This window comes from Falco punctatus (assembly GCF_963210335.1).
Source record: "Falco punctatus genome assembly, chromosome: 5".
Taxonomy (NCBI): Eukaryota; Metazoa; Chordata; class Aves; order Falconiformes; family Falconidae; genus Falco; species Falco punctatus.
Window position 1 is genome coordinate 83,559,304 of NC_137584.1, and position 12,751 is coordinate 83,572,054.

The 12,751-nt window shown below is 36.5% G+C and overlaps 1 protein-coding gene across 2 annotated transcripts in view; it reads left to right on the top strand.

Moving 5' to 3' along the window:
- Positions 1 to 12,751, top strand: part of RYR2 (ryanodine receptor 2) — a 455,638-nt gene that overhangs the window by 168,384 nt on the left and 274,503 nt on the right. Inside the window, exons 5-8 of one of the 2 annotated variants that reach the window (XM_080389100.1) lie at positions 811 to 825; positions 10,438 to 10,512; positions 11,275 to 11,353; positions 12,490 to 12,602. In XM_080389100.1, the coding sequence (XP_080245226.1) occupies positions 811 to 825; positions 10,438 to 10,512; positions 11,275 to 11,353; positions 12,490 to 12,602 (282 nt within the window). The remainder of the gene's footprint in view (positions 1 to 810; positions 826 to 10,437; positions 10,513 to 11,274; positions 11,354 to 12,489; positions 12,603 to 12,751) is intronic. The other variant, XM_080389099.1, reaches the window with a different exon arrangement.

Sequence of the window (12,751 nt, forward strand, 5' to 3'; positions counted from 1 at the left end):
CTGTTTTAAAAGCATGTATGAAACGAAAGCACCCAGACTTGTTTGGAAGCTCTCCAGTTAGTGTCTTTTCATGTGGGATAGAGCCAAACTTCAGTCCTCAGCTTCAGACTTGGTGATATCAAAACATGAAATGATGAGGGCAGAAGAGGAAAAGGTGGCCATAGAACTCTCACAAAGAAAACCAAACCACTGCCTGTAACGTAACATATCATTCTCCTTTTATCCTTGAGAAACCTCCATGAAAATAAACCTAAAAATTTCCATAGTCTTCCGACATCAGTCATGTGACACTGATTTTTTTTTTTAACCACTGCATGAAATATTAGTAACGTTTTCATTTTCTTAATGTATTGTACATTTATGTATGATATGTTACTACAACAGTGGTGTTGCTCTCCAGTACTGCACTTTGAATGCAGGACTTTACAACTCGCATTGTACCTAGTTAGACACTATCTGCAGAGCAAGTTTATGATCAGGTGTAGCTCCTGCTTTACCTATACTGTGTTTTATCTTCAATCAGTAAGTATTTAATGTGCTATGTTATTTAAAGTAAAAAAAAAAAAAAATCTGAGAAAACTATTGCATAAAAAAAAAAAAAGATGAAGCCTTGTTCTGAGCAGCTGTTTTGCTTCCTAGCATAAAGCTATAATTATGCTAATTGCAATGATAAATGTTCCTTTTAAATGTGGTTTGCAGCTCTGTGTATCCCACTCACTTTTTCAGGGAAAACAATCCCATTTTTAAGCACCTGAAAGCAAATATTCATTTCACATTTTCTCTTTTTTTCCCCTTCTCATGGCTCTACAGAAATTTATGATGAAGGTAAGCAAGTTAAACATTTGGTATTATACTTTCTGTGAATTCCTACAATTTAATTTAAATCATTACTTTATTTTTAACATCAGCATCATACTTGCCTTCACTAAAGTAGCATGTACTGAATTTTTTACAAATCTGGATTTAGAAACCACAGTGACTCTAGCTTGGAGTGGGGTTATGGTTTATTTGGATCATGAAGGACCAAAGGCAGGTACCTTTGTGGAAAGAGGACTCTGGGCTGGCTTCTCTAATTCTCAATTCACCCTTACCCTTTCACTGAGAGTGTAACACCATCTGGTAAATAAGAAATCTTGAGGCAATGAATAAATAAAAAAATTTGAAGTAGAACATTTGAGCTTTTTGGAAAGCAGGGACAGCACAGTGTTCTGTGGCAAGGATGCTGCTGTGATGGTGTGGTGTCTCAGGGGGCTGGGAGTCACTGGCCCTTCACTGCCCCAGGTCAGTAAGCATGTGCAGGAGCTCTACTTCTCAGTGCTTTTATTATTTTTTTATTATTATTATTTAAGATTGTGACAAGGCACTTGGTCAACCTCCAAATGTTTTGAGTAACTGACGTTTGAATAATTTACTGTGATAGCCAAGATGTGTTGGTTATCCATTTCCTACTTTTCCCTTCAATTATCAATGTCTATTCCCAATTAACCTAAAATTATTTGTTTACTGATTTTCATCCCCTAGGAGTTTGCTGTTCTATGGTATGGTCTCTCCAAAGGGGAGGAATTCTAGGCTAGATAAGCAGTGCTATTTTAAGGGCTGAATTTAGTGATGTCAGAGGAATTTTCTTATCATGACTCCTCTGCTGATCCATCTTTTCTTCCCACTTGGCTGTCTGCTTTATTCTTTATCTGTGACTTTCTTTCTCAAGTGATAAGGATGATTCACATTCCTTGTATCATACAGCAACAGAAAAAGCTGAGGCACAATCCTTAACCTGTGAAAAATGCCACCCTCCTCCACTTATTTAGCTGTAGAACAACCAGGAAGATTTTTATTAATTCCTTCTATCTCCTATGCGGTGAAGGAGGAGGAGTATGGGGGAAGAGAAATCTTCACTAGGCTAAGGGAGAAATCAATATGTTTTATCCTCTTGGGCATTTTTTTTTCCAAACCACTGAAAGTGCTTGAAAGTCAGAGTTTGTAATGCAAGTATTGCCTCAGCCATAAATATAAATGTTTGTTTTACATAGGAGGCTGGAACCAGACAATCAATATTATTTGTTCTTGATTTATTTTCACTGCTGTATCTGCTTTTCATTGGTGTGAAGTTACCCATTGCTGGGAAAGTGATAACATAAATGTAGTGTTGGAAATATTAATTGTGAGGTATATTTGAAATGTTTCTAATTATGCGGCTGTTTATTCTGCCTTCTGACAGGTCAATATCAGTAAAACTGGGATCACTTAGCATGGTGCTGGTGCTAATACTTATCATCATTACCAATGACTCCAATCTTTTTAGTATAGGTAGTAAAGTATCTCTGTGTTCTTAACTGAATAAGGCATGCTCATGACTTTTACTGGCCAGTTGATTTTTTTCAGGTTCAGATGTGATATTTATATAAAGCATAATTACGCATTGTAATAGAGTTTGTAAAGCAAGCCATCCTTAGAAAACCTATAGTTTAGCTAAACTTTTTTTCTGTATTTGGCTGGGCGTGACACAAAGTAGGAAGTAACATGCTGATCATGTGAATGAAAGAAGGTTTTTTTTGTTTCTTTTTTCCTTTTTTTTTGGTTGTTGTTTGGGGGTCACAGTGGCCATCATTATCTAAGAGTAGGTACTAGCAGAGTCATCAGTCATACTAATCTCCATACCTGAATTTTTGTAGCACTTCCTGTGTTGTAGTGAAATCCATGAAAAGACAATCAACTAAATAGTGATTTAAGTCAGGTGTAAAGACTAGGAAGTTGGTAGGTTCAATTTCCAGTTTGTTATTCCATTGTAACATGGTATATGGGCTACAGTAGGACAACTGAAGATGTTTTAGACTGGTTTGAATTTGCCATTTGCTGTCACTGTTTTTTGATACGAGCGGGGTGAAGGAATATAAACCACAGTGCCATGTGTCAGTGGATGGATTTACCTTGCCTCGAAATGCTGTGCTGCAACTAAACACTGTGGGTTTGGTGCCCAGCCTGGAAATGGCAGCCCAAGAGCACAGTAATTGCCGAAGGGTCTTGTTAGCATTTTGGGGTTTTGGTAGAAGAATTCAAGGTGTATGGGTGTGGAATGCTGTTACTTCGGAAAAGAAATTCTGTCGGTTTTGTGTCAATTTGTAAAGAAAATGGAGACTTCTGTGAGCAAGAAGAGCATGTAAAACTCCTTGGCTCACACTCTGTAGCTTTGTTTGCAGTCTTTACTGCTTGATGCATTTTCAAGTTCTCTGATTTTGCTGGAGATGTAATTTCCCAGTATTGCTATTCCATGTGCCAGTTGTTTAGTTTTGCCTGGCTAATCTTGTCTCACAAACCTTCTAGCTCTGTTCCAGGGTTACTTCACAAGTTCTGCAGTGACTCAGCCTGTTTCCTCACATTCTGTTTTCACCACTGCTTGGGGTTTTCTGGACTTTTTGGCTGGCATTCATCCCACAAGACTGAAATGCCTGACTTAGAGCCATGGGTATCCTAAGCTCCCTGTGTAACCACAAGCAGAAGCATAGGTGTCATTAAAGGGTTGCTCAGATTTTAGGTGGGCTGAATTACTGACCAAAAGTGCCTTTTTCTCTCCACTGGCTGTCTAATTGCCCTAGGCTAAATTAATCTGAATTTGTGTTTTATCATCAAGAAATTCTTTTAGCTTTGCCTAAGCCATTACTGACCATGCTGGTATTAAGATAATGAACTTTCCTGTGTTTTCCAGCTGGCTGTTGCCTAGTGTTAGAAAGAAGCTCTCTTTAGTCATCTGAAGTTGTGTTCAGCATGAAAAAAATTAGACCATGATATAATTGTTGCAGAGTAAGAGGTCTCATTGAATGCATACCTGTGGTAGTCTCCAATTCTAGTCTTGTAGGATTGCATCATCACTGCTGTTTTTAGATAAATATTGGCCTCCCTCAGCATTGGTCTAGAACAGAATAAAAAAAAAATGTATTAATAGTGAAATCAATAGATGAATAGTTTTTACATTGCTATGGAAACACCATTTTGAGCATCCTCTCCAGAAATGGTTGTAGCATAATGCAAATATTTATGTGTAGAACCATAGTGAGATGGTTTTAGACTGGGATATCCTTCCCTCCTATTCCTCCCAGTTCCTTTTAGTGTTTTTCCCATTTCTTTCACTTCATTTCTAATTCTGCCATCATGGAGTTTTCCTTCTCCTGAGTGAAGACTCCAAAGCTTTCAAGATCTACATTTATTCTGCATCCTTTCAGTACTTTTCTTCCTATATTGCAGATTACTATATGGGAGCCTTTAATTTGCTTAAATGCAGGAAGCCCTGAAGAATTATATGTAAACAAAGCACATGTTCCCTTCCTTGTTGTGCACTCAAAGTTTTCATTCTAAAAAACTAACTCAGATTAAATACTTGTATTAGCCTGCTGGTTTAAAAACTTCCACCACCCTCTTGAAAAAGGCGTTGGTGCCAACAGCTTTACATCTTGACACTGGTAGTTTGTGACTGGGAGCAACATAGTCCAGGGTATAAATACACTTTTACTCATAATACATGGTAGCTGATTTTTTTTTCTATGAAAATACTTGTGATCAGACCCACCTTTCCTATTTACTTTCTCTTTCTAATGGATCAAAACCGCAGTTTCAGAATGTAATGACTGCTCCTGAATGGGAAATTTGAGAGCCCCAATATGAGTCCCAGGGAAGGGACTTTGAGAAGTTCCATCACTGGAGGAGCTTGCACTTTGTTTATATATAATTTTTTAGAGGGTCCAATTTGCCAGTTGGTTTATTTCTGTGGTGGTGATGGTTTTATATTAAAAGGGTTCAAAGCAGGTAACTGTAGGATATTATGTTCTGTGTTTAATTATATACTTCTGCTTATACATTTAAACTAAGTATCTAGATTTAGAGATAGGAATTTTTTTTCTTCGTTCTGTACTTTTCTAACAGTATAAGTGCTAGAAATAAACTATGGAGCTTCATGAAACTTAGAACATACTTGTGGTGGCACATTTATATTTTCAGGTGTTTTTATGGAAGTATAGGTGTCCTCTGTTTGACATGCTGTTGCCTCCAGCATCTACTTTAAGTGTATGATGGCCATCATTAGTGTGCTCCATTTTAATGAAGTATAAGTATTCAGTGTTTTAAAGGACATTGCTTTTTTCCAGTGTACATATTAAATAACCACTGAAAGTCATATTTGAAACTTTTAATGTTAACTTGCAGTATTTGCCTTGGAAAACATTTGTGAAGAAAAACAGGGAACATGTTGCTGCTTTTACTGTACAGCTGCTCTCACATGTCAAAAAAAATTCAGTGCCATGAAAAAAATTGTCAAATGTTATTTTAGAAACCCATTCAGAGCAATACTGAGTGGTCCTAAGTTCCATCTAGACTCTTTGGGCTGGTGTTTCCTATGGCTGGGTCTGGGGCACAGAGGAAATACCAGGGGAGCAGCTGGTTGCAATTCGGTCATAATTTACCATTACTGTAAGTTATATGGATTGCGTTTTTGAAGGTCTTGCAACTGATGTCTTGTAGCTTATTATTTCACTCGATTTTGTTTTAATTTTTGTTTTTAAGTCCATCAAAACTATACTTACAGCCTAGTCTTTGTACTGTCATTTTCCCTATAACATGTACCACTAATTCCATTCTGCTGTTATGGGTTCATCATGGAATGAGGCAGGAAAAGCCATTACATCGTTCTTAAAAACTCATTGTTGTCTTGTATGATTTTCTAGAGAGTATGCTTCAGTTCCTGTGTTCCTTGTTTTCAGTGTTATAAAATGGCTTTCATGGGTGACTAGAATTGTCCGAATAGGCATGTGCTAAATGCAAATGCTGTCAGGCTTTCTCAAGCATTAGATTTCTGAATAATGACAACATTAAAAAAACTTTATCTGTACATGCACAAAACACTGAAACAGTTATCATTTTTAAGTACATGTTAAAGATGTTTGTCTTTCTCTGGTACTTCTCTGAAGCTCATAGCTTTTTGCCTTTTCTTACATTTGGAGATTGTGGAGACCTGTGAAGAAAAGTCAGCAACAAAACTTTGGCATTTGCTTGCAGTAGAGTACTCATTGGTCTAAGAAATGTTTTCTCTAGTAGATATAAGGCTGTTCTCTTGAAAAGAATGGAAAGGTAATGGTTATTTGACTCTAAATCTCCTGGGATGCCAGAGGGATAGTCACTAATCTCTAAAAATTCTCATTGTAAGCAATGTTCCAGAAGCACAAATGGCTCCAAAACACTTGATCAGCATCATCAGGATTAATTTCCTGCAGCTTCTTATATGCGGCTAGGAGTGTATCAATGCAGCCACAGACACAGCAGTGCAAGTGCTACTATGTGAATTGTCAGTGGAATACCCCTTTTAATCTGTCAAGTAATTGCACGTCTGTACATATGACAGTTGTGTATATGCAAAATTGTACAGATGAAAAGGGGTTGCTGAGTCATGTATAACATCTTACTGCAGGATTGGTACTCGCAGTAAAGCATATCCGTTGTTATTCAGTCTAATTCTAAATATTTCATGTTATGCTGCTTCCATCATTTGCACATTTTACTAGATAGTTTGTAGGTTGCAATTTCTAAGTTCTTTTTGGCATTTTAATCCTATTTAAAAACAAGGAAAATAACCGTTTCCTAATTTTAATTTATATTCCTCCTTTATTTTTGTTTCAAGATAACACCCTTTACATCAAATTACGCAGCTCAGATCTTTAAGTAGTCTGTTCTCATTGCCTGCTCTAACAATGCATTGAACTTGAAAGCTGTTCATGTATTTTGAATGCTAATTTCTTCAGCTCTAATTGTTGTTGTATTCTAAGTTGCCTTTGCTTCAGCAGTGGCTTTTGGGTGATGAGGTCACTCCAAATTAATCTTGTATTCCAACTGCAGAAATATTAGACTAGAGATGGACAGTTTATATGAAGTTTTCACAAGCAGTGTGAATTTGCCGTATATGCATTCAATCTCAATTTGTTCACTTTAGTTTTTACCAGTTCTGAAGGCTTTTCAAGTCTTATTCTAAATCCCAAATTCTTGGAGGATAAAATGAGAAGAGTTTTGCTTTTATATGATTTATATTCCTGAATGGCATCGCTTGTAGAACTTCAATGGATAAATTGTTCTTTGAACAAAAATCTATTTTTGTTTTCCAGCCTGGTTTTATTCAAGGAACGTATTGTCCAACTTGGAAATTACTCCAAAAACAGGAAATTAAAAACATAAAGCAAACAAGACTGATGATAAATAATGGGTTGTTACAAACTTGCTTGCATTATAATGCCATTCACATATTTGTGCAAAAATATGTGGGCATTATGTATTGAATTAGTCAGGACTGTGTCTTCCAGGAAGTCTCACTTGCAGTGTCTTGTGAAACGTTATTATTTGAATATTACTAGAAACTTGGTAAAACTTCAATGGCACACCTCATCTTGGAATGTTGCATTGTTGTCATAGAAGTCCAATTGATAACTTTTAAAATTTTCTTTTTTTCTTTTTTTTTTTTTTTTTTTTTTTAATAACACGTGGAATACAGTTCTCTGCAAGATTCTAGATAGGAATGGATTATTTTGAAAATCGGACTCTTTCAGTAGACAATCGTGGTACATCAGCTACTTACTGTGCAATTTCTGGTATACAGATAAATGCTATTTAGTTATGAAATGAGCCTTTAAAATAGGAAATTAACTTATAGGTACGTACATATCCTAGAAGGCAGTTTCATAGTACCAGCTTTCTCTCCTAGCCTCTCCTCTATTTTTCTGTTTCATCTTTTCACTTTCCCTCCATGTGGATACCTTGATTATAATTGTCTTTCACACACCTTTAAGTGGAAAATGCTTGAAATGTTTTTTGCAACTCTTTTTTTTTTTTTTTTTTTTCCCTAAGAAACAGCAAGCTTGCTTGCATGTCTTTAATGGGGAAAAATTGTTAAAAGGAGTTACTTTAATCCTTTTGGTAAAAATTATCTAAAAACCCACTCCTCCATTTTTCACAAAAGCAATTGAAATTTTTCCTAGTTCCAACCCCTCTGAATTACCTGGTCAAGGAAACAAAACAAAACAAAAAACCCCAAACAAACAAAAAAAGAGGGGTAGGTGGTGATAAAGCAAGCAAAACACTTGAAAATCTTGTTCCAGCACCCCTGCCATGGGTAGGGACACCTTCAGCCTGATCTAGTCGAAGGAACCACCATGGCAGGGTGGTTGGAACTAGATAATCTTTAAGGTCCCTTCGAACCCAAACCGTTCTATGATTCTATTAAATATTTCTGAGCCAATCTTTATCTTTTTCAGCTACAAATGGGCATTTAGAAAAATAGATGCTAGACAGACAAATTAATACAGCCAAAACAAGGGCAAGGTAACATAGCTGTGATTTTGTTGATCATACTATTCCTTTCGTTTTTTGTACAACAGGCAAAAAAATGTGTATGTTAGGTATCAAATTTACAACTAGTAACACAAAATAATTTTGGTAAAAATATTAATGAAATTTCAAACTTTTGTCCATGTCGGTGACTATACTGGTTGGGTACCTATGCCTGCTGTGTGGATAAAGCTTCCAGGCAAATCTGAAGTGTAGGTGAGGAAGTATGTTCACAGCAGTTTTTCCCCTCTTCCCCGATGTGATGGGCAGCAGACATTCAGCGTTCATCCTTGGGACAGTGGACCTCACATCACCAAATGTCATATTCTTTCCTTGTGCCTTTGGAAGAAGTGGTGATAGTGGTAGTTCAAAGTTAAATCCTCATGTCTTGCTATCAAGACTGTGTCTGCGACAAAGACCATGACTTTCATTCTTAATAAAAATTCATGTCATTCAGTCTTCCAGACAAGATTATTGAATGCGCCTCCCTGCTTTTTGACTGCTACGCCATTTGTTGAAAATCAGAATGTACCTTGTATCCATCAAGATGCTCTTTTCAGTAAAGATAAAAGCAATAATTTTTTGTAGTTTCTTAAAAGCGCTAAAATTATTATTTTTTTGAAGTGCTTTCTTTTTCACCACCTATTGCTTTTTTTTTTTTTTCTTTACCAAGTAACTCAAAGATCAACAAATATGCTAATGGATAAAAGACAAGGAAGGACAACCCGTAAATGAGGAGTGGAAATAATTGTGTGTTGTCATCCTAGCCATTCAGTTATGTTGATCTTCAGGACTGAAATGAAGCTGCCAGAGTTAACATAGTATGATTGTTCCCGATTTATTCTGTAATGAATCTAATGCTCCAGTCAAACAGAAGGTCAGCCTACTGTGATAAAAGAAAGGGTATAAATGCTGTATACAAGAGATTAAATTAGAATCCTAGATGAAAGAATGTTGCTGTTTATGGAGCTGCCGCATTTATAGACTCAAAAATGCGTATTTACTGATATTGTTTAAATAGTGTGATATGCATAATGTTAGGTGAGATAATTGTGTCAGAGGAATATGGAATTGTGCTCTTGGCATTGTCTTCTCTGACAGTCTCTGCTCCCAACCACCGTCAGTCAGCTGCTTCTCGGTCTGAGGAATTCATAAATCTTCAGCAGAAGTTGAAAAGTTGCTCACGTTTTAACAATATTTATTTATACTTTCATGAGTAGTTAAATTGATTGTAGATAAATAGAAACTGTAATTAATATATTGTGAAAAAAAATGATTGCAGTTTCTTGGGATAAAAGTGAATTTTATTATTTTCATTTTCTGTCACTCAAGATTTGTGCTGTGTTTCTGAAGAGGAACATTTACTCGGGCATGACTTCTAAATTTTCAGAATCCCCGAATCCTGTTGAGTTAGCTTGGATGTCTTTGAGCATTTACCTGGCCTGGCAGATAAAGAATTCTGGCTGAGTATTGAAACACTACGGGGCAAACAGCCTTGGAGGTTGTTGATCTTCAGTGTGGCCGATATATGATTAATAATTTCTGATAAAGGAGGGATGATGCTCCATAAGCTCCTTCTGCACACCTTCTGTATAGAAAAGTATTTAATTTGGAGAGAAAATCGCCGAATGTGGAGAGTTTTAACAATACCTAAGGGTGTAGAGGGTAGTGTGGCATGCATCAAAGCTGCTCTGCTCTAAAGCCTGCCTGCTTTCAGCCCAAGGAAGCATCTAGAACATATCTTATACCAAATAGGTGGTGGGACAAAGTATATGCTATTTTCCCTTAGCCAATTGAGCACTTTTATTAGAAAAAGTCAGTAGCTTCTAGGTTTGCCTGTCCAAGTTCTACCTTAGATCTGTCCCAAGGACTTAAAAGGTCAATATCTTAAGAGGCAATTAAAATTAGAGAACACATTCACAGAACTACCTTGAACTAATCCCTGAACAGTGTTTATCAGGAAATTGACTGCTCTGTCACAGATTGTCCAGGATTGACGGAGATTTGTTTTTCACTTTTTCTTTCTCAAAAGGCCCCGTTTTATTACAACACGCCAGTATATCACTTCTCTTTATCTTTCAGTCTGCACAAGGTGGCGGTCATCGAACGCTACTCTATGGACATGCAATCTTGCTGCGCCATTCCTACAGCGGCATGGTATGTAACAGCAGTTGATGGCAGCAATGATTTCTCTTTTTTTTGTATCAATGTTATCTTTGAAAGTGCCCGGACCATTGCTCTTTATTGATATCTGGAGAATTATTCACATCAAAGAGGCATTTCTCCCATGGTTAATGGAAAGCTCTGTGAAGGGTAGATGCTTGGAAATACCAAACCAAGGTGTTCGTATCTGGGTAAGTGCTAAAACTAAGTCTGGCTCTGTAGTGATGACTTCTCTGTTTGTCAGTCTATTTTGAGTTGGTGATTTCTCATTGCTTTTCCCTTGGATATTGCATAAGCTGTGACTGAATCCACAGCTGGCATCTGGCTGACAACCTGAACATATGTTGGAGAGTGAGTGGAAAAGGAAATTCCTTCTTGCACATATTTTGGACAGAAGCCTTACTCTTCAATTCCCTGATGAATTACATGGGTTCCAAACTCCTTAACCACAAGCGAGGTTTCGTGGAGCTGAAATTTGATGCAACCAGCTCCTTTATTTCCACTCTCACTATTCCCATCTCAGTGGAAAGATAACCTGGATAGACTGAGAGGTTATTTTAAAACATCTATCTTTGTCAAGTCTCCTTGAGTGCCATTCAGTTTATCAGGCATATATATATATATGTTCTTGATAGTAACTGGTGGGGATAATTTATGAACAGCTAATCCCACGTTAGTAGGTTGATGGCTTTTTACATTTCACTGGATTATCAGGCATGAACAGAACTAGTAATGCATGCTTTTTTATTTTGATAGTATCTATGCTGTCTCTCTACGTCTCGATCTTCAATGGATAAGCTGGCATTTGATGTAGGATTGCAAGAGGACACAACAGGTAAACAGTAGTTCAAGTGACTGTGTAATGAAGAATATGTTCAGTCTAAAAATCGGGAGTAACCTGTAAGTACATGTAAATCACCTAAAAATTAAGACTATTTTAAGGACTAAAGAAATAAAGCTCAATATTTATGTTTTACACATTCAGTATCTTATCTTTACAATTTATAATAGATAATGTATTTTTGTTTCTAGGAGATGTAAACATGTCTATTGATAGTTAAGTGTAAATTTCTACATTGAATATAATTAAAGGAATATTTCCTTGTTGTTATTCCTGTAGAAACCTTCTGCTGAAATTTTTTTAAACTTGTATTATTTTGAATAAAGATTCTATTAAAGTTTTAGAACTGCTGTTGACATTTGTATATTTAGACTGATATAGCTTCTTACAGTGCCATCAGTTTGGTGTAACTGTTCAATTAGAGATAATAACTTTGCTTGTTTTTTAAAGACTTGCTGTGGCTAGGAGTAATAACAGTAATAACAGCAACAATTGTACAATTCCAAGATCAAAGCTTTTTTTTTTCTGAAAATCATACTTTTTGTTCAAGAAGTATATCTGAAAGCAAGGTTCATCATGGGAACAGAATTTGTGACTGTAATATTTATAAATATTCTGAGGACTTAGAGACACTAACAGTCAGTAGAAGTGGAAGAACATAATTAAATTTGGGTTTATGAGATCTTTCAAATATTGTTTTAAGTTATATTGTAGATTATTATTTTATTGCCCTTATTGATGGGTTGCTCCATTTCTTTGTCCTAATTCTTGGTGGAAGATCCTTTGATGTCTTTCCCAGAACCTGGAATGAAGGTGACAGGGAAGCTCTTTAGCAAAAGCAGCCTGGACCAGGTTGCCTAGAAAGCACAGAGAGTTAGCTCCTTGTTCAGCTCTGGAATCACTGTTACAGAGGTCTTGCTGTCTTCTGCATAGGTGTATTATTTCCATTTGAGTTTCTGACAAGGTGGTGCTGGAATGATATCGGTTATTGAAAACGCATGGACACTTGGTTTACCCAACTGAAAACTGGGTCAGAACTTTAGGACTGAGATAAATGTGGAAGTAATACCAATAAGATGGGACATTTTCTTTCTAATTTCTTTCTCTGCCCCTATTCAATAATGATACAGGTGAGGCATGCTGGTGGACCATCCATCCTGCTTCCAAGCAACGATCAGAAGGAGAAAAAGTGCGTGTTGGAGATGATCTTATTTTAGTCAGTGTCTCTTCAGAGAGATATTTGGTAAGTTCTGTAAGAATATCTGTACAGTGCTTCCTCTACAGAAAAAACAGTTAATAAAGTCTTGTTCACATGTCCATCTCCACAGAGGTATAGCTTAAGGTGTTTAAACTGGTATTTGATATCATTTTGCAAACCAAGACACTGATAGT